Source organism: Aethalodelphis obliquidens, unplaced genomic scaffold (genome assembly GCF_003676395.1).
Source record: "Aethalodelphis obliquidens isolate GAN/ISIS:26980383/991018 unplaced genomic scaffold, ASM367639v1 scaffold16, whole genome shotgun sequence".
Lineage (NCBI taxonomy): Eukaryota > Metazoa > Chordata > Mammalia > Artiodactyla > Delphinidae > Aethalodelphis > Aethalodelphis obliquidens.
In genome coordinates, this window is record NW_020837960.1 from 18,051,189 (window position 1) to 18,077,323 (window position 26,135).

The following is a 26,135-nucleotide window of genomic DNA, read 5'->3' on the forward strand; positions in this document are numbered from 1 at the left end:
TTGCGGCTCAGCCAAGCTGGGTTGTATGTTGATGTCTTCTTTTTTTTTTTAATAACTTTATTTTATTTATTTATTTATTTTTGGCTGCATTGGGTCTTCGTTGCTGTGTGCTGGCTTTCTCTAGTTGTGGCGAGTGGGGGCTACTCTTCATTGTGGTGCGCAGGCTTCTCATTGCGGTGGTTTCTCTTGTTGTACAGCATGGGCTCTAGGCGCTCAGGCTTCAGTAGTTGTGGCTCGCGGGCTCTAGAGCACAGGTTCAGTAGCTGTGGTGCACGGGCTTAGTTGCTTCATGGCATGTGGGATCTTCCCGGACCAGGGCTCGAACCCATGTCCCCTGCATTGGCAGGCGGATCCTCAACCACGGCGCCACCAGGGAAGCCCTGTTGATGTCTTCTTAGGGAGCTCTAAGGAGCCTGACAAGGACACAGGCCTCAACTGTAGGCCACCGCCTCCCTTGGAGGTCTTCCACGGGAGTGCCAGGGGCAAGGCCAAACTCCTTAAGAAGTGATTTGGGGTCCATCCAAACACAGAGAAGCACAGTTGAAGACCCAAAGGTCAGTTTCACAAAGAGAATGCAGCTGCAATTTTAGGCTGGAAAAATGTGGAAAGCAGGTCACTCCATGTCTTTGAAGAGGTAAGGTAATTTAACAGTGGCCTCTAAGCCTTTGGAAGACTTCTTCCATAGAGGATGGTCGCCAGCTGTCCTTTGCATCCTCATAAGGCAGAACAGGGAACTGGCTTAAACCAAAGGTTTTAAGTAGCATTTAAAAGACAAGAAATCCTGACACGCAAAATTGTTACCAGTTGAAAGGGCTGCCAGGTTCAGTCTTGAGGACTGTCTTCACTGGAGAGCTTTTAAGATTTCATTCACACCAGCTCATTTACTTGTCTTCTTCACCCAGCGAGGAGATTGTCTAGACAGTCAGTCCCGGAATACTGGGGCCATCAGCGCTGTGAGAACAGGGAGATGGGTGCCAATGAGGATGCAATTGAGGGACTAAGTGGGCTTCAGAGACTTTAAAAAAATTTTTAATTGCCGGTAAAATACACATAACGATAAAATTTACTGTCTTAACCATTTAAACATGAATGGTTCAGGAGTGTTAACTACACTCACATCATGGCGCAACCGTCACCACCGTCCATCTCCAGAACTCTTTTCATCTTGCAGAACTGAAACTCTGTCCCCATTAAACAGTAACGGCTCATACCCCCTCCCTCCGGCCCCTGGCAACCACCATCTTACCTTCTGTCTCTATGAGCTTGACTGCTCTAGGAATCTCATATAAGTGTGATCATACAGTATTTGTCTTTCGTGTAACTAGCTTATTTCACTTAGCATAATGTCCTCAAGGTTCATCCAAGTTGTAGCACGTGTCAGATTTCCTTCCTTTTTAAATCTGAATAATATTCTGTTAATGAACGTGCCACATTTTGTTTAGCCATTCACCCGTTGATGGACAGGCGAGGCGCTTCCATCTTTGGGCTATTGTGAATAATGCTGCTGTGAACATGGGTGTGCAAATACCTCTTTGGGTCCCTGCTTTTACTTCTCTTGGGTTTGTACCCAGAGGTGCAATTGCTGGGTCACATGGTAAGTGTATGCTGACTTTTTTGAGGAGAGGAGCTGCCATACTGTTTTCTGTAGTGGCTGTGGCATTTTACGTTTCCACCAGCAACGTATGAGGATGGGACGTGTTTTTTAAGAAAGCAGAGAGAGGCCTGCTCTTTGTTTGCAGGGTACAGTACACCGTATCCTGCACTAGGCGATAAAGAGGGTGATGGTTGGAAAGAATTGAGCAAATACTGAAGTGAGGCATTGACGCTTCACCCGACACACTCCAGATCTAGACTCAATAGCAGAAATTCTTAACGTGCTGTCCTTGGATCCCAAGCACAACTGTATGCATGTGGTTATGCGCATCATCATAAAAGGTACATCATATCATGTCTCTCAAAATTAACTCTCCAAAGGGTTCCCATTCTCTGGCAGCCCTTGTAGATGTTCACCAAGGCCCAAGGCTTTCCATCAGCGGCTCACCTCTCTGGCTTTATCTCGCACTTCTCTCCCTTCTGCTCGCTCTGTGCCTTCCACGTTGGCCCGCTTTCTCTTCCTCAGATGCAGCAAACTCATTCCTGCCTCAGGACCTTTGCACCTACTGCCTGGAATGATCTCCTCCAGGATCTTCACATGGTTGGTTCCTTCTCATCATTCAGGTTTCAGAGATGTCTTCCCTGCCCACCCCACCTAAAGTAGCTCCCAGATAGCCTCCTGACCAGTTACCTTACTTCTCCACTGGACAGCTAGAAGGTCCTTTTAGAACGTAAGCCAGATCATGTGACTCCTGTGCCCAGAACCCCCTGGGGCTACCTGTCCCATCTCCCGTGCAGTATAAACCAGTTTCCTCGCAGTGGTAGGTTGCCTCCCTGCTCTGCTCTTCTCCCATCACTCTGCCCCAGCCACCCTGGCCTCACTCTTGACCCTTCAGAACATCCTGTGTCTGCTCTGTCCCTCTGCCCACCATCCAGCTGGCCACCTGGCTGTTCCTTCTCCCCCACCTCGTCAGGTCTGTGCTCCGTGTCCCCTCCCTAGCAAGGCCTTCCCCGGCCGCAGCATGAAGAGCACCTCCCTCTCCTGTTCCTGCACACACGGACATGCCGGCAGCCGTACTCCTGCCCTGCTTGCCTTCTCCCCATGGCGCCACTCCCTTTAACTGACTGCATGTTGACCGAATAGAGGCTTGTCCATCCCTCCCACCAGAACCTGAGCACCTGGAGGGCAGGGACTTTCCCTGTTTTCCCCACCGTTGAGTCCCTAGTGCCTCTAATGGTGTCTGGCACACATTAGACACTCAGTGTTGAACGAATTTGTTAAAAAAAAGGAGACAGAAGGGGAGAGAGGTGGGGACGTGGGGCTGTTCCGGGCAGGCCCACGGAGGCGGCTTGAGCAGGGGGAGAGCCCTGGCTGGTGGTTAGAAGCAGAGGAAGAGTGACCAGGGCCCAGAGGAGGGGACCGTGACAGAAGGCGCCCGTGGGAGGACTCCTTGGGCCACAGTGCCTGCTGGCTGATGGCAAGGGGGACTCCGGTGCTAAACGCAGGGCAGGGGGCAAAGAGGATGAGTGGGTGGCCTCCCCCCACCCCTCACGTCAGGCTGGGGGCCCCAGAGAGAACAGTGGCCATGCTGACAGGAGCCCTTCTCCTGCTGAGCCCCCTCTTCTCCCAGGAGAGGTGGGAGAGTAAGGGGTGGGTCAGCCGGCATCTCTGGGAGGGCCAAACGACACACGCGACAGTGTAACACGGTCCCCACTGCAGGCTGGGCACCTCTGCTTCTAGCTGCCAGAAATGGACACAGACCGTCTCCAGTCGGTCAGCTTCTTGTCTGGGAGGAGCTTATGCAGGGAGGAGTTTACCCAAGAAATAATAATGGTGTGATAGTGAATATTAATTGCTTGCTGAGGAGCTGCCACACTGTAGGATACCTTCCTTACTTAACCCTCTCAGCGCGTCTACCAGCCGGGGACCACCCGTACCCCCATCCTGCAGACGCACACCCGGAGATGTAGGTCAGTAACTGCCATGCCCAGAATTACCAACGGCAAATGGTGAGACTGGGAGCAAACTTGGGGACATTTGACTCAGGAACCCATGCTGGCTGTGCTGTTCCCTATTCTTTTTCTTTTTTTTTTTAAATAAATAAATTTATTTATTTATTGGCTGTGTTGGGTCTTCGTTGCTGCACGCGGGCTTTCTCTAGTTGCGGCAAGCGGGGGCTACTCTTCGTTGCGGTGCTTGGGCTTCTCATTGCGGTGGCTTCTCTTGTTGCAGAGCACGGGCTCTAGGCGAGCCAGCTTCAGTAGTTGTGACACGCGGGCTCAGTAGTTGTGGCACATGGGCTCAGCAGTTGTGGCTTGCAGGCTCCAGAGCGCAGGCTCAGCAGTTGTGGCGCACAGGTTTAGTTGCTCCGCGGCGTGTGGGATCTTCCTGGACCAGGGCTCAAACCTGTGTCCCCTGCATTGGCAGGTGGATTCCTAATCACTGTGCCACCAGGGAAGTCGCACGTGCTCTTCCCTATTCTTTTCCGAGGAACACAGCCGGGACCTGGGTGTTCCCTCTGCCGGCACCTCTCAAGCTTCAGCAGACCTGAAAATCACAGATCCCTGGGCTCCGCCTCCAGAAACTCGGATCTAGGAGGTCCAGGGTGGGGCCCGAGATCCTGCATTTCTAACCAGCTCCCAGGTGCTGACGTCTGTAACATCCTCTCTACATGTGCACCAGGCTCAGGATATTCTAAGCAGGGCTACCCAGTTGTCACTTCATGTTTGATAAGCACTGCCTGGGGCACATTCCCTTTTTAAAAATTATTATAACCGTACTTAGTAGCAGGCTCAGGACAGAACGTCAAGAGTACAAGTCACAGTATTGTGGTGATCATTCACAATTTAAACTACATGCATCGAATCACTGCTGCACACCTGAAACAAATAGAATGCTATATGTCAATTATATCTCAATTAAAAGAAAAAAAGAGTACAAGTCAAAAGAGGTGTCTGTAAGATGAGCTCAGAGCTTCCTGAAACTGCTTGTATCCTGTTCCCAGCCCCAAGTGCAATGCCCAGCAGCTACTCAGTACACGTTAGCTTGTCCCTCCTCCCCCTTGGTCTCTGGTGTTCTCAGGGCAGATGCAGTGACCCAAGGAGCAGGGCAGCCACACGTGCAGGCAGGGAGGGGTTTGAGTGAATGGGAGGCCATTGGGCACGCCAGCATACTACACCCGCCCTGGGGTTTTTTCAGTCAACCACGTTGCCTGCACTGGGTTATTTTATCTGTGCAGATTGCCCAGGCTGGCTGAAAGTCACCCCTAGAAAATAATTTCCCGGAGCATCGTCTGAGTTTGCTATTCCCGCAGAATGTGTAAGTGACATCATAGCTCTTTCAGGCCTGGAAGGAAGAGTAATTTGCTTTTAGGTTAAAAAAGGAAGTGAACTATGATTATAGACCTTGGCAGGACTTGGGATCAGATCTTTGAGGCAGAGGAAGGAAAATGAGGAATTTTAGTCAGTGTTTTCTGCTCTCAGTCTTAGAGCAGCTTTCCCCTGTGGCTTGCCTGTCTCACTTGTCTCACTTAGCATATTTAGTTTGGTCTGTCCAGGGCGGTGCTTCCAAAGGGGTTTGGTTTGGTGGTGGACCTGGAAGAAAGGACTGCTGTTTCTGCATGTGGCAAGCGACTACCAGCAGGTAGGGCCAGTCCCCTGCAGGCCGACCGCGTGGTGCCTGTAGGTAAACTGCAACAGAAAGGGATGGTCCAGCGCTTTGGGGAGCTGGTCAAGTTAGCAAACACTTTGAGTATCTCCTCTCAGTCACACGTGGTACTGGAGATGGACAGAGATGAACAGTAGAGTCCTGTGCTCCAAGTTCATGACGGATCCCAGACCATTCCATGGAGTGTGACGTGCAAGCTGTGGTACAGCAAAGTGGGGTGCAGAGGGTGTGCTCCGGAGGGGCGCCTCCCTCCAGGCCTGGGAAAACAGGAAGACCATAGCAGAAGCCTTCTGGAAGCCAGCAGTTAGGAGTTGGGTCTCTAGATCCCACCGATCTAGACCACATCCTGTTCGGGCAGCTCTGAGTGGATGGCTGAACCTTCAAACACTGGGCCAAAAAACCTGTTTTAATTTCCACTGAATTTTCCTCTTGTGTTAATATATTTTTTGTTAGCTCCCAATTAGGCATCCTTTTTTATTGATGTATGGTTGATATACAGTATTATATAAATTACAGGTGTACAATATACTGATTCACAGTTTTGAAAGGTTATACTTCATTTATACTTATAAAATATTGGCTGTATTTCCTGTGTTGTACAGTATATCCTTGTAGCCTATTTTATACCTAATAGTTTATACCTCTTAATTCCCTACCCCTATGTTGCCCCTCCCCACTTCCTTCTCCCCACTGGTAACCACCAGTGTATTCTCTATATCTGTGAGTCTGCTTTTTTGTTATATTCACTAGTTTGTTTTATTTTTTAGATTCCACATGTAAGTGATAGCATATAGTGCCTTTCTGTTTCTATTTCACTTAGCATAATGCCCTCCAAGTTCATCCATGTTGCTGCAAATGGCAAAATTTCATTCTCTTTTATGGCTGAGTAGTAGTCCATTGTATATATATATACTGCATATTGTTTATCCATTTATCTGTTGATGGACACTTAGGTTGCTTTCATATCTTGGCAATTGTGAATAATTCTGCTATGAACATTGGGGTGCATATCTTTTCAAATTAGTGTTTCTGGGTTTTTTGGATATATACCAGGAGTGGAATTGCTGGGTCATATGGTAGTTCTATTATTAGTTTTTTAGTTTGATGTTTTCATTTTTAAAGTTGTTATTATATTTTTATTAGAAAGTAATCAAACCAAATTACCTAAAATATTTTTGGAAATTAGAGATTTTTTTAAAAAATTACTCTTCTTACCACCATAACAGAGCATCTTTTGTTCCATTGGTCTATGCATGTGTTTTTATGAGAGTACCATACTGTTTTGATTACTATAGCTTTGTAATACAGCTTGAAATCAAGAATTGTGATGACTCCAGATTTGTTTTTCTTTCTCGGGATTGCTTTGGGTATTCTGGGTCTTTTGTGGTCCCATATAAATTTTAGAATTTTTTTTTCCATTTCTATAAAAAACTGTTGGAATCTTAATAGGGATTGGATTTAATCTATAGATGTTTTTGGGTAGTATGAACATTTTAACAATATTAGTTCTTCCAATCCCTGAACATGGGATACCTTTCCATTCATCTGTGCCTCCTTCAATTTCTTTCATCAGTGTCTTGCAGTTTTCAGTGTACAGAACTTCACCTCTTTGGTTAAATTTATTACTGAGTATTGTATTGTTTTTGATGCTATGAAGTTTTTATGACTTTTTATATATAAAATCATGTCATCTGCAAATAGAGACCATTTTACATCTTCCTTTCCAATGCTGATGGCTTTTATCTTATTCTTGCCTGATTGCTTTGGCTAAGACTCCTGTACTGGGCTGAATTGGAGTGGTGAGAGAGGGAAGCATGGTCCTGTTTCCAATCTTAGAAGAAAAGTTTTCAACCTTTCACCAGTGAGTATGATGTTAGCTGTGGCGTGTTATATAAGGACTATGTTATGTTGAGGTATGTTGAACAGATGTTGAATTTTGTCAAATTCTTTTTCTGAATCTATTGAGATTATCACTTGATATTTCTTTCATTCTATTAATGTGATGTATCATATTGATTAACTTCCATGCATTGAACCATCCTTGCATCCTGGGACAAATCTCACTTAATCATGGTGAATGATCCTTTTAATGTGCTGCTGGATTTTGTTTGCTAGTGTTTTTTCTTTTTTATTGGAGTATAATTGCTTTACAATGTTGTGTTAGTTTCTGCTGTACAGTGAAGTGAGTCAGCTATATGTATACCTATATCCCCCCGCCTTGGACCTCCCTCCCACCCCACCCCCATCCCATCCATCTAGGTTGTCATAGAGCACTGACCTGAGCTTTCTGTGCTGTATAGCATGTTCCCCCTAGCTATCTGTTTTACACATGGTAGTGTATATATGTCAGTCCTGATCTCCTGATTTGTCCCACCCTCCCTTTCCCCCTCTGTGTACACATGTTGGTTCTCTACGTCTGTGTCTCTATTCCTGCCCTGCAAATAGGTTCATCTGTACCATTTCTCTAGATTCCACATATATACATTAATATACGATATTTGTTTTTCTCTTTCTGGCTTACTTCACTCTGTATGAGTGACTCTAGGTCCATCCACATCACTACAGATGACCCAATTTCATTCCTTTTCATGGCTGAGTAATAGTCCATTGTGTATATGTACCACATCTTCTTTATCCTTTCATCTGTCATTGGACATTTAGGTTGTTTCCATGTCCTGGCTATTGTAAATAGTATTGCAATGAATATTGGGGTACATGTGTCCTTTTTAATTATGGTTTTCTCAGTAGATATGTCCAGTAGTAGGATTGCTGGGTCATATGGTAGTTCTATTTTTAGTCATTTAAGGAACCTCCATACTGTTTTCTATAGTGGCTGCACCAATTTACATTCCCACCCCTGGTATAGGAGGGTTCCCCTATCTCCACACCCTCTCTAGCATTTATTATTTGTAGACTTTTTTTTTTTTTTTTTTAAGCTGTATGTGGGCCTCTCACTGTTGTGGCCTCTCCCGTTGCGGAGCACAGGCTCCAGACATGCAGGCTCAGCGGCCATGGCTCACGGGCCCAGCCGCTCCATGGCATGTGGGATCTTCCCAGACCAGGGCACGAACCTGCGTCCGCTGCATCGGCAGGCGGACTCTCAACCACTGCGCCACCAGGGAAGCCCTGTAGACTTTTTGATGATGGTTATTCTGACTGGTATGAGGTGATACTTCAATGTAGTTTGGATTTGCATTTATCTAATAATTAGTGATGTTGAGCATCTTTTCATGTGCCTCTTGGCCATCTGTATGTCTTTTTTGGAGAAATGTCCAGCCCCTCCGCGGCATGTGGGATCTTCCCGGACCAGGGCACGAACCCATGTCCCCTGCATCAGCAGGCGGACTCCCAACCACTGCACCACCAGGGAAGCCCTTCTGCCCATTTTTTAATTGGGTTGTTTGCTTTTTTGATATTGAGCTCCATGAGATGTTTGTATATTTTAGAGATTAATCTTTGTCCGTTGCTTCATTTGCAAATACTTTCTCCCATTCCAAGGGTTGTCTTCGTCTTGTTTATGGTTTCCTTTGCTGTGGGAAAGCTCTTAAGTTTCATTAGGTTGCATTTGTTTATTTTTTGTCTTTAGTTTCATTACTCTAGGAGGTGGGTCAAAAAAGATCTTGCTGTGCTTTATGTCAAAGAATGTTTTTCCTATGTTTTCCTCTAAGAGGTTTATAGTGTCTGGTCTTACATTTAGGTCTTTAATCCATTTTGACTTTGTTTTTGTGTATGGTGTTAGGTAGTGTTCTAATATCATTCTCTTACATGTAGCTGTCCAGTTTACCTAGCACCACTTATTGAAGAGGCTGTCGTTTCTCCATCGTATGTTCTTACCTCTTTTGGCATAAATTAGTTGACCATATGTGCCTGGGTTTATCTCTGGGCTTTCTATCCTCTTCCATTGACCTATATTTCTGTTTTTGTGCAAGTACCATTCTGTTTTGATGACTGTATCTTTGTAGTATAGTCTGAAGTCAGGGAGCCTGATTCCTCCAGCTCTGTTTTTCTTTTTCAAGATTGCTTTGGCTATTCTGTGTCTTTTGTGTTTTCATACAACTTGTAAAATTTTTGTTCTAATTCTGTGAAAAATGCCATTGGTAATTTGATAGGGATTTCATTGAATCTGTAGATTGCTTTGGGTAGTACAGTCATTCTCACAATAGTGATTCTTCCAATCCAAGAACATGGTATATCTCTCCATCTGTTGGTGTCATCTTTGATTTCTTTCATCAGTATCTTATAGTTTTGTGAGTACAGGTCTTTTACCTCCTTAGGTAGGTTTATTCCTAGGTATTTTATTCTTTTTGTTGCAGTGGTAAATGGGATTGTTTCCTTAATTTCTCTTTCTGATTCTTTGTTGTTAGTGTATAGGAATGCAAGAGATTTCTGTGTATTAATTTTGTATCCTGTGACCTTACCAAATTCATTGATTAGTTCTAGTAGTTTTCTGATGGCATCTTTAGGATTTTCTATATATAGTATCATGTCATCTGCAGACAGTGACAGTTTTACTTCTTTTCCAATTTGTATTCCTTTTATTTCTTTTTCTTCTCTGACTGCCGTGGCTAGGACTTTCAAAACTATGTTGAATAAGTATGGCGAGAGTGTACATCCTTGTCTTGTTCCATTCTTAGTGGAAATGCTTTCAGTTTTTCACCATTGAGAATGATGTTTGCCATGGGTTTGTCATATATGGCCTTTATTATGTTGAGGTAGGTTCCCTCTATGCCCAATTTCTGGAGAGTTTTTATCATAAATGGGTGTTGAATTTTGTCAAAAGCTTTTTCTGTATCCATTGAGATGATCATATGGTTTTTATTCCTTTATTTGTTAATATGGAATATCACATTGATTGATTTGCATATATTGAAGAATCCTTGCTTTCCTGGATGATTCTTTCAGTGTGTTGTTGGATTCTGTTTGTTAGTATTTTGCTGAGGATTTTTGCGTCTGTGTTCATCAGTGATATTGTTCTGTGATTTTCTTTTTGATGATATCTTTGTCTGGTTTTGGTGTCAGGGTGATGGTGGCCTTGTAGAACGAATTTGGAAGTGTTCCTCCCTCAGCAATTTTTTGGAATAGTTTGAGAAGGATAGGTGTTAATTCTTCTCTAAATGTTTGGTAGAATTCATCTGTGAAGTGATCTGGTCCTGGACTTTTGTTTGTTGGAAGATTTTTAATCACAGTTTCAATTTCAGTACTTGTGATTGGTCTGTTCATATTTTCTATTTTTTCCCGGTTCATTCTTGGAAGCTTGTACACTTCTAAGGATTTGTCCATTTCTTATAAGTTGTCCGTTTTATTGGCATATAGCTGCTTGCAGTAATCTCTTATGATCCTTCATATTTCTGTGGTGTCCATTGTAACTTCTCCTTTTTCATTTCTAATTTTGTTGATTTGAGTCCTCTCCCTTTTTTTCTTGACGAGTCTGCCTGAAGGGTTTTTAATATGGTTTATTGTCTCCGAGAAGCAGCTTTTAGTTTCATTGATCTTTGCTATTGTTTTCTTTATCTCTAGTTCATTGAATTCTGCTCTGATCTTTATGATTTCTTTCCTTCTACTAACTTTGGGTTTTGTTTGTTCTACTTTCTCTAGTTGCTTTAGGTGTGAGGTTAGGTTGTTTGAGATTTTTCTTGTTTCTTGAGGTAAGATTGTATTGCTATAAACTTCCCTCTTAGAACTGATTTTGCTGTGTCCCATAGATTTTGGATCATTGTGGGGTTTTTTTGTTTGTTTTTGCAGTACGCGGGACTCTCAATGCCGCGGCCTCTCCCTTTGCGGAGTACAGGCTTCAGACGCGCAGGCTCAGTGGCCATGGCTCACGGGCCCAGCCGCTCCACGGCATGTGGTATCCTCCTGGACCAGGGCACGAACCTGTGTCCCCTGCATCAGCAGGCAGACTCTCAACCACTGTGCCACCAGGGAAGCCCCAGATCATTGTGTTTTTATTGTCACTTGTCTCTAGGTATTTTCTGATTTCCTCTTTGATTTCTTTAGTGATCCACTGGTTATTTAGTAACATATTGTTTAGCCTCCATGTGTTTGTGTTTTTTTGCAGTCTTTTTCCTGTAACTGATTTCTAATCTCATAGCATTGTGGTCGGAAAAGATGCTTGATATGATTTCAATTTTCTTAAATTTACTGAAGCTTGATTTGTGATCCAAGATGTGATCTATCCAGGAGCATGTTCTGTGTGCACTTGAGAAGAAAGTGTATTCTGCCACTTTCAGGTCAGATGTCTTATAAATATCAGTTAAATTTATCTGGTCTGTTGTGTCATTTAAAGCTTGTGTTTCCTTATTTATTTTCTGTTTGGATGATTTGTCCATTGGTGTAACTGGCATGTTAAAGTCCCCTACTGTTATTGTGTTACTGTTGATTTCCCCTTTCATGGTGGTTAGCATTTGCCTTATGTATTGAGGTGCTCTGTGTTGGGTGCATAAATATTTATAATTGTTGCTTCTTGTTCCTGGATTGATCCCTTGATCATTATGTAGTGTCCTTCCTTATTTCTTGTAACAGTCTTTAAAGTCTATTTTGGAGACTTGCTACTCCAGCTTTCTTTTGATTTCCATTTTCATGGAATATCTTTTTCCATCCCTTCACTTTCAGTCTGTATGTGTCCCTAGGTCTGAAGTGGGTTTCTTGTAGACAGCATATATATGGGTCTTGTTTTCGTATCCATTCAGCCAGTCTATATCTTTTGGTTGGAGCATTTAATCCATTTACATTTAAGATAATTATTGATATGTATGTTCCTATTACCATTTTCTTAATTTTTGGGGGGTTTGTTATTGTAGGTCTTTTCCTTTTCTTGTGTTTCCTGCCTAGAGAAGTTCCTTTAGCATTTGTTGTAAAGCTGGTTTGGTGTTGCTGAATTCTCATAGCTTTTGCTTCTCTGTAAAGCTTTTGATTTCTCCATCAAATCTGAATGAGATCCTTGCTGGTAGGAGTAATCTTGGTTGTAGGCTTCTCTTTTTCATCACTTTAAGTATATCCTGCTACTCCCTTCTGGCCTGCAGAATTTCTGCTGAAAAATCAGCTGATGACCTTATGGGGATTCCCTTATATGTTATTTTTTTGCTTTTCCCTTGCTGTTTTTAATATTTTTTCTTTGAATTTAATTTTTGTTAGTTTGAGTAGTATGTGTCTTGATGTGTTTCTCCTTGGGTTTATCCTGTATGGGACTCTCTGCGCTTCCTCGACTTGGGTGGCTATTTCTTTTCCCGTGTTAGTGAAGTTTTCAACTATAATCTCTTTGAATATTTTCTCAGACCTTTTCTTTTTCTCTTCTTCTTCTGAGACCCCTATAATTCGAATGTTGGTGCATTTCGTGTTGTCCCAAAGGTCTCTGAGATTGTCTTCAATTCTTTTCATTCTTTTTTCTTTATTCTGCTCCTTGGCAGTTATTTCCACCATTCTGTCTTCCAGCTCACTTATTCATTCTTCTGCCTCAGTTATTCTTTTTTTTTTTTTTTTTTTTTTGTGGTACGTGGGCCTCTCACTGTTGTGGCCTCTCCCATTGTGAAACACAGGCTCTGGATGTGCAGGCTCAGCGGCCATGGCTCACAGGCCCAGCCGCTCCATGGCATGTGGGATCTTCCCAGACCAGGGCACGAACCCATGTCCCCTGCATCGGCAGGCGGACTCTCAACCACTGCGCCACCAGGGAAGCCCCTGCCTCAGTTATTCTTTTACTGATTCCTTCTAGTGTATTTTTTGTTTAATTTATTGTGTTGTTCATCTCTGTTTGTTCTTTAGTTCTTCTAGATCTTTGTTAAACATTTCTTGTATTTTCTCATCCGTGCCTCCATTCTATTTCTGAGATTCTGGATCATCTTTACTATCATTACTCTGAATTCTTTTTCAGGTAGGTTGCCTATTTCCTCTTCATTTATTGATCTTGTAGGTTTTTACCTTGCTCCTTCATCTGTGACATATTATTTTGTGATCTCTTTTTTTTTTTTTTTTTGATAGAGGGGATTGTGTTCCTCTCTTACTGGTTGTTTGACCTGAGGCTTCCAGCACTGGAGTTTGTAGGCTGTTGGGTAGAGCCGGCTCTTGGTGCCGAGATGAGGACCTCCAGGAGACCTCACGCTGATGAATATTCCCTGGGGTCTGAGGTTCTCTGTTAGTCCAGTGGTTCAGAGTTGGAGCTCCCACTACAGGAGTTCAGGTGTGCCCCCCTGGTTGTTAACCAAGATCCCACAAGCCATGCAGGGCCGAAAAAAAAAAAAAAAAGCAGAACAATAATATAGAGAAAAAGTAAAATAAGATTAGAAAACTAACAGATATGTTAGAAAATATATATATAGATGAAACAACAACTGGAAGGTAAAACAGAACCACAGTAGCAAAAAAGAGGGGAAAAAAAAAGAAAGCCAGGAAGGGCCTTGGCTGTGGGGGGTGGGGTTTAGGTGGGGACAGGGCCTATGTTTAGGACCCACAGGGCTGGAAAAACCCCGGGTCGGGGGCAGGGCTTAGGCTCAGCACAGCCAGAGTGGCCCAGGAGTGCCTCTGGCCTCAGAGGGCAGAGGACCAGGTCCGGGACCCCAGCAGGCTCCCTGGGCCCAAGTGGGCAGGGGAAACACTAGGCACATTACCCCCAATCCTCCAATCCTGGAGGGTCCCTCACCATTGGCCTCTCCTCTTCTTCCCTCCCACTCCTATGCCCCTAGGACCCATGTGGTCGGAGGGGGCCCCAGAAGGCAAGGGACCAGGCCCGGAAGCCCAGCAGGCTTCCCGGGGCCTGAGTGGGTGGGGGAAATGCCCTCCACACGTCCCCTCATCCTCCGGTCCTGGAGGGTCTCCCTCACATCCGCCTCTCCTCCTCTTTTCCCCTCCTCCCTCCTTCCTACGCCCCTAGGACCCATGTGGCCAGAGGGGGCCTCAGAGGGCAGAGGACCAGGTCCAGGAGCCCAGTAGGCTTCCTGGGGCCCAACTGGGCAGGGGAAACACTAACCATGCTCCTCCCTGATCCTCTGAGCCCCCAAGGGTCCCTCAAGGCATGGGAACCCCTCCCCTATCCCAGCCACCCCTCAGGGGCACCAGTCCCGTCTGGCCTCCACTTCTCCTATCCCCCTCTCCCCCGCCATGTCCTACTTGGTCACTCAGGGGTTCCTCCCGTCTCTTTGGGCATCGAGGTACCCCACTAGCATCTGGTAAGTGCCCTAGCTGCGGGGAGACAGGAACTCCGTGTCCTCTCACTCCGCCATCTTTGCTAGTGTTTAGTGAGAATTTTTACATCAGTATTCATTAGGGATGTGGCTTGCAGTTTTCCTTTCCTGTAGTGTCTGTTTCTAGTTTTGGTGTCAGGGTAATGCTGGCCATATAAAATAAGTTTGGGAGTGTCCCCTTTTTTTCACTTTTTTGGAAGAGGTTGAGGATTCACATTCATTCTTTAAATGTTTGTTAAAATTCATTAATGAAACCATCTGGTTCGGGGGTTTTCTTTGTTGGAAGATTTTTGATTACCAAGTCAATCTCCCTACCTAATTGGTCTGTTCACATTTTCTACTTCTTTATGATTCATTCTTGGTAGGTTGTATTTTCCTAAGAATTTTTCCATTTCTTTTAGATTGTACAGTTTGTTGCACATAATTTTTCATAGCAGCTTCTTACAATCCCTTGTATATCTATGATATCAGTTATACTGTCTCTTCTTTCATTTATAACTTTTAATTTGGGTTCTCTATTTCTTTCTTTGGTTTGTGTAGATAAAGTTTTGTCAATTTTTGTTTATATTTTCAAAGAACCAACACTTAGTTTTGTTACTCTTTTCTCTTGTTTTCCTGTTCTTTATTTCATTTATTTCTGTTCTAATCTTTATTATTACCTTCCTTTGGCTAAACTACGGTTAGTCTTATCTTTTCTAGTTCTTTGAGGCATAGACTTAGGTTGTTTATTTGATATATTTCTTGTTGCTGTATAGGTGTTTATTATTGTTAGGAACTTTCCTCTTATAACTACTTTTGCTGCATCCCATAAGTTTTAGTATGTTGTTTTCATTCGTCTAAAGGTACTTTTCAATTTTCCCTTTGATTTATTATTTGATCCATTGGTCTTTCAGAAGAGTGTTGTTTAATTTCCATGTATTTGAGGGTTTTCCAGTTTTCCTCCTGTTACTGACTTCTAGTTTCATGCCACTGTGGTCAGAGAAGATACTTACTATGACTTTGATCTTCTTGAATTTGCTAAGACTTATTTTATGGCCTAACATATGATCTATCCTAGATAACGTTCCATGTGTGTTTAAGAAGAATGTGTGTTCTGCCGCTGTCAGAATGTTGTGTATGCATCTGTTAGATCTATTTAATCTATGGTGTTGTTCAAATTTGCTGTTTCCTTATTGATTCTCTGTCTGGATGATCTAACCATTGTTGAGAATGTTTTACTAAAAACCCCAACAATTATTTATGTTGTTCATTTCCTCTTTTGCTGTGTTAGTTTTTGCTTTATATATTTATGTGCTCCAGTGTTGGGTGCATAAATTTTAATATGGTTGTATCTTCTTGAAGGATTGACCCCTTTGTTATTATATAATGACCTGCTTTGTATCTTCTTACTACTTCTAAAGTTTATTTTGTCTAACATAAGTATAGCTATCCCTGCTTTTTTTGGTTACCATCTGCTTGAAGTATCTTTCTCCATCCTTTTTCTCTCAGTCTGTGTGCATCTTTAAGGCTAAAGTCAGTCTCTTGTAGGCAGTATATCATTGAATCTTGTTTTTTTTAATCCATTCAACCATTCTTTTTCTTTTGATTGGAAAATGCAATCCATTTATGTTTAAAGTAATTATTGATACTTAAGGACTTAATAGTGCCATTTTAATTGTTTTCTGGCTATTTTGTAGATCCATTGTTCCTCACTTCTTATTCTGCAGTCTTTTTTGTGTTTTGATGTCTTTTGGTATCAATATGTCTTGACTTCTTTATGATGTTCTTTTGTGTAATTACTACAGGTTCTTCCCTTGCAGTTACCATGAAGCTTACATAAAATATCTTAGAATTATAACACCACATTTTAAACTGATAACAATTTAACTTTAAGAGCATTCCTAAAACTTTACACTTTCATTTCTCCTCCCCTCACATTTTAGGTTTTTGATGTTACACATTTCATATTTTTTATATTGTATATCCCATAACAGATCACTGTAGTCATAGTTTTTACTACACTTGTTTTTTAACTTTTAAATTAGAGGTGTAAGTGAATTACGCATCACCATTACCATATTACTGAGTTTAACTTTGACTATATATTCACCATTACCAGTGAATTTCACACTACCTTCTTATGTTTTTATAATGTTAAATAGCACCCTTTTACTTCCACTCAAATAACTCCCTCTAGCATTTCTTGTAAGGCAGGGTTAGTAGTTGATCTTCCTTATACAAACTTTTGTTTGTTTGGCAAAGTCTTTATCTCTACTTCATTTCTGAAGGAAAGCTGTGCTGGGTATAAAATTATTGGTTGACAGTTTTTTCTTTCAGTATTTTGTATATATCATCCCATTTTCTCCTGGTCTAAAAAAATTTCTGTTGAGAAACCCACTAGTAGTCTGTGGGGGTTACTTTGTATGTAACTTGTCTCTTCTCTACTGTTGCTTTCAGAATTCTTTGTCTTGACTTTTGACATTTTAATTATGTTGTGTCTCAGTGTAGTCTATTCAGGTTCAACCTATCTGGGGTCCTTTAGGCTTCATGGATCTGCATGTCCATTTCTCTCCACAGGTTTGGGAAGTTTTCAGCCATTATATTTTAAATATACTTTTTGTCCCTCTCTTACTGTCCTTCAGGAATTCTCATAATGTAGATACTGTTTCCTTTTATTGTGTTCCATTAGTCCCATAGGCTTTCTTCACTATTTTTCATTCTTTTTGTTTTTGTTCCTTTGACTGGATAATTTCAAATATCCTGTCTGCTAGTTCATTGATATTTTTTCTTCTGCATAGTCGAGACCATTTTTGAAGCTCTCTATTGAATTCTTCAGTCATTGTATTTTTCACCTCTAGGATTTCTGTTTGTTTGTTTGATGCCTTCTGTTTCTTTGTTGAACTTCTTGTTTTGTTCATTCATTGTTTTCCTAATTTCATATAGCTGTCTGTGTGTTCCTGTAGGTCATTAAACTTCTTTAAGAGGGTTATTCTGAATTTTTTTCCAGCTCTTCATAGATCTCCACTTACAGGGGTTAGTTTTTAGAGCTTCATTAGTTTCCCATGGTGATGTACTATTTATCTGATTATTTTTGACCCTTGATTCATCACATTGATATCTATGTATCTGAGTGCTTTCTTTTCCAGAACTTTGCAGGGGAAGTTCTTTACTAGTTTGCTCAGCTTAGTGTTCTGGACATGTCAGCTGGTACCATACCTGGGCAGGAAGGGCTTACTGTCAGTGTCTGTTTTTGGATGAGGCCTCTGCCTGGGCTCTGAGGTCATGGGGAGGGGAGTGTACCACTGGCTGTGAATACTGGATGGGACTCTTGGCTTGGTTCCCTGCCCAAAAAGACTGTAGGATGGGCTCCACGTTTGTCTGGACTCTCTAGTCAGGCTTCCTAGATGGTCGGGACTGGGTATTATACTCTGCAGTTGGCTGGGCTATGAATTAGTTTCCCTGCCTGGGGATGCAGCAGAACAGGGCCCAAGGCACTGTTTTGGGGACCCAAATCAGGCTGGACTGTGCACTGAATATCCTGGTCAGATGGGGCCTTAGTTTTGCTTGCAGACAGGGAAAGCCCTGTGCTGTGCTCTCTGTTCATGTGCCACTGTGAACGTGGCTGTGGGGTGGGCTACGTAGCTTCTCCTGTGTTCTGGTTAGGTCCCCGGGTCAGGTGGGCTGAAGGCCATATTCAGCAGTGGATGGAGCTATGAGTTAGTTTCCCTTCCCAGGCAGGGCCCCATATAGTCCCCAAGGCCGGCAAGGCTCTTGTTTGCAGATCAAATTAGGCAGAACTATATTCTAACTTCCCTGGCCTGATGGGCCAGCATCCTAGCTCTGCTGATGGGCTGGGCCATTGGCCAGGTTCTCCACTCAGTGCTGCTGTAATTGCAGTTGCAAGATGGGCCACACAGATTGCCGGGAGCTCTGGTTAGGTTCCCATCTTGTTTCAGGCTAGAGGCTGTATTCAGCTTTGGGTATGGCAATAAATGACCTTCCCTGCATGGTTGGGACTGCAGAACAGTCTCCAGGGACAGCAAGGCTCTTCGGGAATCAAATCAGACAGACTCACACACTAAGCTCCCTGGATAGATGAGGCTACCTTCAGAGGCAGAGTTGCTGGTCAGGTTCTCTGCTCAATTGCTGCTGGGACCAGGGCTGCTGGGTGAGCTGCTGAGATTCCCAGAAACTCTGTGTAGGTTTCCTAATTAGCAGAGTTGGAGGCTGCACTCAGCACTGGGCAGAGCTGCAGGTTAGCTTCTCTGCTAAGGCGGTGGGGGTGGGGAGTGGGGATGCAGAGCACACCTCAAAGCTGGGAAGACTCTTCTTTGGGAAGCTAATCAGGCAGACCTGTGCACCGAACTCTCTGCTCAGACGGGGTCACTGGCTTGTCTCTGCAGACTGGGGGAGCTGCTGGCCAGGCTCTCTGCTCAAGTGCTGCTGGTCCTTGCCATCTCCCAGGTGGTCAGGCAGGGCCCAAAGCTACCTCAGCAGTGGGCACAGGTATGAATTAGCTCCCATTCCCGGACAGAGCAGGAGAGTTCACGGCAAGCAGCTTTGCAGGTATTCTGGAAGGCTTTCTGGTTGGGCAGAGCCAGGAGCTACACTCAAGTAGTCTGGCTGTGAATTAACCCCCTGCCTGGGCGGAGAAGAGAACTGGCTCCCAGCCTGGCAAGGCTCTTTGTTTGTGGTCTTGACTCAAGCCGGCCCACACCCCAAGCTCCCTGGCCGAACAGTGCTGCTGGCTTTGCTCTGGGGATGATCAGCTCTGCCCGCCGGACTCTTCGCTCGAGCGATGCTGGGCTACACAGCTTTGAAGTGTTCCCACCTGGCTCTCTGGTCGGCAGGACCAGGAGCTACCCTCAGCAGTGGGTGGGCTCTGACTCAGCTGCCCTGCCTGGGCGAGGGGACAGACCCGCTACAGAGCTGTGAAGGCTCTTCATGTGAGGTCCCACAGGAGGCAGACCTGCGCCCTGCTGAGTTCCCTGCTCAGACCGCGCCACCATCTTGGCTCTGCACGTGGGCAGAGCCACTGCTGGGACCACTACTTGGGTGCTGCAGGTAGGAACTGAGGCTGCCAAGGTCCCAGCGCTGGTTGTTTCAAGCCCCTCCCACCTTTTCCATCATAGATCCCCAGGGTCAAACCCCACAGGTTCCGCTGCCATTCTCATGAGGCAGGACCAGAGTGGGGCCTCCCATGAAGTGACCCGCAATGCTGGGGGAGCTGGATGTCCCTGCTGGGCTCTCTTTTCCCACTGGAGGAACCAGGGACCCAGGGGAGACCTCTCCGTGCGGTGCTGTGCTGGCCTGGAGGAGGGGCAAGGCTGGCGGTGCGTAGCTGCTCTTCTTACCCTTCCAGCGCAGCCTGTCTTGGTCTCTCTGTGGAGGGGATGCTTTAGTCTCACCCCATGTTCTAGAATTTCCTCAGTGGCATTTTGCCCATGAATGGTTTGTCGACAAAAAAATTAATCCATCGATCTAAGAAAGAGATGGAAAATTTTATTCTAGCCAAGGTGAGGATTATAACCTGGGAACAGCCTCTCAGAAAAGCTCTGAGGACTGTTCCGCCTGTTAGAGGTCAAACACAGTTATATAAGTTTTTGAAACAGGGCTGCACATTAAATGATGTATTCTTGACAGTTTACACAATCCAGACCTGAGCGAGGAGCGGGTTGTGGTTCATCGTGGCCCCTTACAAGATTAAGAAGGAATGTTATCTTTTAAGGAGTTGTCTTGTTGGTGCTGAGGGAATGTTGCTCGTTATGACCGAGCAGGTATTTCTGCCGATGGGGAGTTTGGTCGATGCATAATGTGTATACACGGTGCACAGTAGAGGGTAGAGAGGAGGCCAAAGGGCAGAAAAAACTTTTTTTCAGTTTAGATTTTTCTTGCCATAAAATATGAATTATATTTCACAGGTTGTTAATTGTTCTTCTTGGGAGGGGAGCAAAGTCAGCAACAACCTATGTTGCCATCTTGGTGATGTCACTCCTAGGAAAGGATCTAGAATAGTAATTCCGGCATACGGTAGGTCTATTAAGTGCCTGCTGCTGCTGTATCGTCACCACCACCACCATCATCATCAGAGCTAGTAAGCCACTTGGCCCAGGCCACAGGGCTGACGAGCAGCCTAATACGGATTCAGATGCACAGAGGAGGCTCTGCCATTAGCTGAATTGGGTGGCCGCCCAGGGCCTCCCAGCTTCAGGGGCCTCTCTCCAGACCACAACAAAGCACCTTCCTGCCTGAGACAAGAATGCAAGATGCTTGCTTGGTACACGTGAACATCTCAGCCACATACATGGGGTTTACGTAAATTATTCTTAGAGATGAAGGCTGAAATACTTAGAAGTAAAATGTTATGAAAGCCACAAGTTGCTCTCAAGTGGTTCAACAGAAAGCTATATAGAGATTCTACTACATATACATATTCTCATACATATATGTACACATATAGATAAACCAACTGATAAAATGCACATATAAAACATATCTGTACATTGCAGATAAAGGGAATAAGACAAAATAATATTTGTATCTAGGGTGTTCCTTCTATTCTTTCAATATTTTTTTTATATTTGAAAAGCTTCATAATAAACATTGGTGAAAAGTACACATATTTTTTAACCATTTTAAGGGATAGTTTGGGGGCCTTTCATCTGTACAGCCCACTGCATGGACATTGTCAGGTTTTTATTTAGAATGTATAAAAGCTATAGTATGGTAGACAAAATATCAGATAAATTCGGTGCTTCTCTACTTCTGAATTGGATAGCTGAAGCTGCATTTCAGTCTGCATCAGTGACCAGGAATCTTCCCATGTGACCCCAAAGCCCATTGAATTAGCAGGACTCAGTAATGCTGTGAGGATACATGTGCAGTTTGTTTATGGCAGAACTCGGTAACTAAACTTTGTGATGCGGCCGATTATGAGTGATGTGGATTAACGATTTGCAATACTGTAAGTTTACAGCCATTGTAAAAATGTATGCAAGTAGGAATGGAAGTAGCAAGGTCAGAAACTTGAGTTTTATCACAGTAAAAGAACTACTGATTCATATTCTTTTGACTGAGGCCAGTGAATCTGCCCAAGATGTTTTATTCAGGTTTGTACTTCAGGAGCTTTGATGTTGGTTTATTTCCTTGGTTTTTTTAATTGAGGTATAACTGCCAAAACATATTAGTTTCAGGTGTACAACATAATGATTCTATATTTGTATATTGCAAAATGATCACCTCAGTAAGTCTAGTTAATATCCATCACCATACATACTTATAATTTTTTTTCTTGTGATGAGAACTTTTAAGATCTACTCTTTTAGCAACTTTCATATATGCAGTAGAGTATTATTTAACTATAATTTACCATGCTGTACATGACAGCCTCATGACTTATTTATTTTATAACTGGAAGTTTGTACCTTTTGACCAACTTAACCCATTTTGTCCATCCCCAACCCCCTGCCTCTGGCAACCACCAATCTGTTCCCTGTATCTATGAGTACGGCGTTTTTATTTTTTTAGATTCCACATATAAGTGAGATCATACAGTATTTGTCTTTGTCTGACTTATTTCGCTCAGAATAATGCCCTCAGGGTCCATCCATGTTGTCACAGATGGCAAGATTTCATTCGTTTTTATGGCTGAATAATATTCAACTGTGTATGTATATGTATATGTACGTGTGTGTATGTATATATACACATACATATATGCCACATCTTTATTTTTTTTAATTGAAATAGAGTTGATTTACAATGCTGTGCCAATCTGTGCTGTACAGCAAAGTGACTCAGTTATACACATGTAGACATTCTTTTTTTAATATTCTTTTCCATTATGGTTTATCCCAGGAGATTGGAGACAGTTGCCTGTACTATACAGTAGGACCTTGTTGTTTATCCATTCTAAATGTAATGGTTTGCATCTACCAACCCCAAACTCTTGGTCCATCCCTCTCCCTCCCCTCCTCCCCCTTGGCAACCACAAGTCTGATCTCTATGTCTGTGAATCTATTTCTGTTCTGTAGATAGGTTCATTTGTGCCATATTTTAGATTCCACATATAAGTGATATCATCTGGTATTTGTCTTTCTCTTTCTGACTTATTTAGTGTGATAATCTCTAGTTGCATCCATGTTGCTGCAAATGGCATTATTTTGTTCTTTTTTACGGCTGAGTAGTATTCCATTGTATGTACATACCACATCTTCTTTATCCATTCATCTGTTGATGGACATTTAGGTTCTTTCCATGTTTTGGCTATTGTGAATAGTGCTGCTATGAACATAAGGTGCATGTATCTTTTTGAATTATAGTTTTGTCAGGGTATATGCCCAGGAGTGGGATTGCTGGATCATATAGTAATTCTATTTTTAGTTTTCTGGGGAACCTCCATACTGTTTTCCATAGTAGTTGCACCAATTTACATTCCCACCAACAGTACACAAGTGTTTTGTTTTCTCCACATCCTCACCAATACTTGTTAGTTCTTATCTGGTAGATAAGAGCCATTCTGACAGGTGTGAGGTGATATCTCATTGTGCTTTTGATTTGCGTTTCCCTGATTAGTGATATTGTGCACCTTTTCATGCACCTGTCGGTCATATGAATGTCATTTTTGGAAAAATATCTATTCAGATCCTCTGCCCATTTTTAAATCAGATTGTTTGGGGTTTTTTGTTGTTGTTGTTGTTTTGCTATTGAGTTATATGAGTTCTTTATATTTATCAGATACATGACTCGTAAATATTTTCTCCCATTCAGTAGGTTGCCTTTTCATTTTGTTGATGGTTTCCTTTGCTGTGCAGAAGTTTATTGGTTTGATATGGTCCCACTTGTTTATTTTTGCCTTTGTTGCCTTTGCTTTTGGTTTCAAATCCAAAAAATCACCTCCAAGACTGATGTCAAGAGCCTACTACCTATTTTTTCTTCTAGGAGGTCTATGGTTTCAGGTCTTATATTCAAGTCTTTAGTCCATTTTGAGTTCCTTTTTGTGCATGGTGTAAGACAGAGGTCCAGTTTTCCCAGTGCCATTCATTGACGAGACTGTCCTTTCCTCATTGTATATTCTTGGTTCTTTCATCATAAATTAATCGACAGTAAATGTGTGGGTTTATTTCCGGGCTCTCTATTCTGCTCTGTCAGTCTAGTCTCTGTTTTTATGCCAATACCATACTGTTTTGATTACTATAGCTTTGTAATATGTTTAAAATCAGGAGGTGTGATACCTCCAACTTTGTTCTTTCTCAAGATTGGCTATTCAGGGTCTTTCTGTGATTCCATACATATTTTAGGAATGTTCTATTTCTATGAAAAATGCTATTGGAATTTTGATAGGGATTGCATTGGGAGGTTTTTGGCTACTGATTCAATCTTGTTACTGGTAATCTGTTGAGATTTTCTATTTCTTCATAATTCAGTCTTGATAGGTTGTATGTTTCTAGGAATTCATCCATTTCATCTAGGTTGTCCAGTTTGTTGGTATATAATTGTTCCTAATAGTGTCTTATGGTCCTTTGTATTTTTGTGATATCAATTGTGACACCTCTTCTTTCATTTCTGTCTTTATTTATTTGAGTCGTCTTTTTTCTTGGTGGGTATAGCTAAAGGTTGTCAATTTTGTTTATCTTTTTAAAAAACAGATCTTAGTTTCATTGCTCTTTTCTTTATTGTCTTTTTAGTCTCTATTTCATTTATTTCTGCTATGATCTTTGTTATTACCTTCTTTCTGCTAACTTTGGGCTTTATTTGTTCTTGTTTCTCTACTTCCTAGAAATGTAAAGTGAAGCTGTTTGAAATATTTGTTTCTTGATTAGGCGTTTATCACTATGAACTTTCCTCTTAGAGTTGCTTTTGCTGTATTCCGTAAGTTTTGGTATGTTCTATTTTTATTTGTCCGAAGGTAATTATTATTTTTCTCTTGATTTCTTCTTTGACTCATTGGTTGTTCAGTAGCATGATGTTTAATCTCCACATATTTGTGGATTTTCCTGTTTTCTTCTTGTAATTGATTTCAAGTTTCATACCATTGTGGTTGGAAAAGATGGCGGATATGATTTCAGTCTCCTTAAATTTTTTAAGACTTGTTTTGTGCCCTAACATATGATCTACCCTAGAGTATGTTCCATGTGCACTTGACAGTATATGTATATGATTTTGAATATTCCAGAATGAAAGTCATTTTAGTCTAAAATCAATGCATTACTTAACTATTTGTTGTCAGAAATTGCAAATAGATTTTTCTCTCTTGGACCTGAAAAGATAAGGATATATTCCTAAAAATGAGAAGCAAAGAAAATACCTAAAACTGCTAGGCTGAAATCACACCTCAGTCATTAGGCTATTGGTTACCTGTTCATTTCCTACAAATTTTCAGGAAGTAAGCTTTTGCAGTCTTAATTGCCACCTAGCTTTCATATAAATAAGATTTTTTAAAATATTCTTTTTTGATACAGAAGACTTTCTAACAACGTAAATGAGAAATATAATTTATTTAAGAGAAAGCCTAATGTTGGACCATCTAAGCAGTGATCTCAAGTGTAAGGATTAGGATGCCCTTCTGTTAATGTTCAGCCTGGTCATCTCCATACTGTGGCCCAGTAAGGTATTCCCTTCCCAGTGGTCCTTTGTTGAGAGCCCCCTCCCCCATTCACACAGGTACAGCCAAAGCCCCATGTTAGACTAACCTAATCCTGCCTTCCAGCTGTAGTTGATGTATGTCAACTATCTGTGCACTGTCATTTTCGCATTGGGGAACTGGTATTGATTGAGAAAATAAGTTAGTCTCTGTCCAGATGGCTGAAGCTCTAACATATAAAGCCTGGGAGTGGTCAGCAGCTGTGTTTCCTACCGTGTAGAGAAAGCCACGCTACCATGAAAGAAAAAAATAGTACTGACCTACAAGAAAAGGCCTGAGAAGAGAAAGAATGGGCCTTATTGTATATGAATCCTTAGCTCTGCTTATTCCCATGGCTTGCTGCCCTTCTGCAGTTATGAAGGTCTCCTCAGTATTCTTACGTAAATCTTTCTTTCTAATAGTTTGAGTTTCAGTCCTTGACAACCAATGGAGTAATACATTCAATCTTAGAGGACAAAATTCAGTTTTGATTGCCATCTTTTGAAAGGGCCATAGAAAGGACCAATGGGAATAGCTGATGAAATAGTAAACCGGATCAAGGAGGAAGCTTCAAGGGCTTGGGTATTGTTAAATAAAGAAACAGTTTTACAGCGTTTTCCTAATGCTATAGAAAGACGGTCTTTAACCTTTCACCAGAGAACGTGGGGTTAGGTCAGAACTAATACTTTGTCTGTTAGACAAAACTCCAGACTCCTGGGACTTCCCTGGTGGTGCAGTGGTTAAGAATCCGCCTGCCAATGCAGGGGACATGGGTTTGAGCCCTGGTCCGCGAAGATCCCACATGCCATGGAGCAACTAAGCCCGTGCGCCACAACTACTGAGCCTGTGCCCTAGAGCCCGCGAGCCACAACTACTGAAGCCCACGCGCCTACAGCCCGTGCTCCCGCAACAAGAGAAGCCACTGCAATGAGAAGCCCGCACACCACAACGAAGAGCAGCCCCTGCTCGCCGCAATTAGAGAAAGCCTGCACGCAGCAACGAAGACCCAACTCAGCCAAAAATATAGATAGATAGATAGATAGACAGAAAAATCACTCCAGACTCCTGCTGTGCCATTGGTGTGACCACCCTTGGCTGT

General features: G+C 42.7%; 1 protein-coding gene across 3 annotated transcripts in view; it reads left to right on the forward strand.

Moving 5' to 3' along the window:
- Positions 1-26,135, forward strand: part of FAM124A (family with sequence similarity 124 member A) — a 107,617-nt gene that overhangs the window by 35,769 nt on the left and 45,713 nt on the right. Inside the window, exons 4-5 of one of the 3 annotated variants that reach the window (XM_027116378.1) lie at positions 2,120-2,194; positions 3,503-3,603. The exons of the other annotated variants lie outside the window; for them this stretch is intronic. Coding sequence (XP_026972179.1) covers positions 2,120-2,194; positions 3,503-3,603 — 176 coding nt within the window. The remainder of the gene's footprint in view (positions 1-2,119; positions 2,195-3,502; positions 3,604-26,135) is intronic. 3 annotated transcript variants of the gene reach the window in all.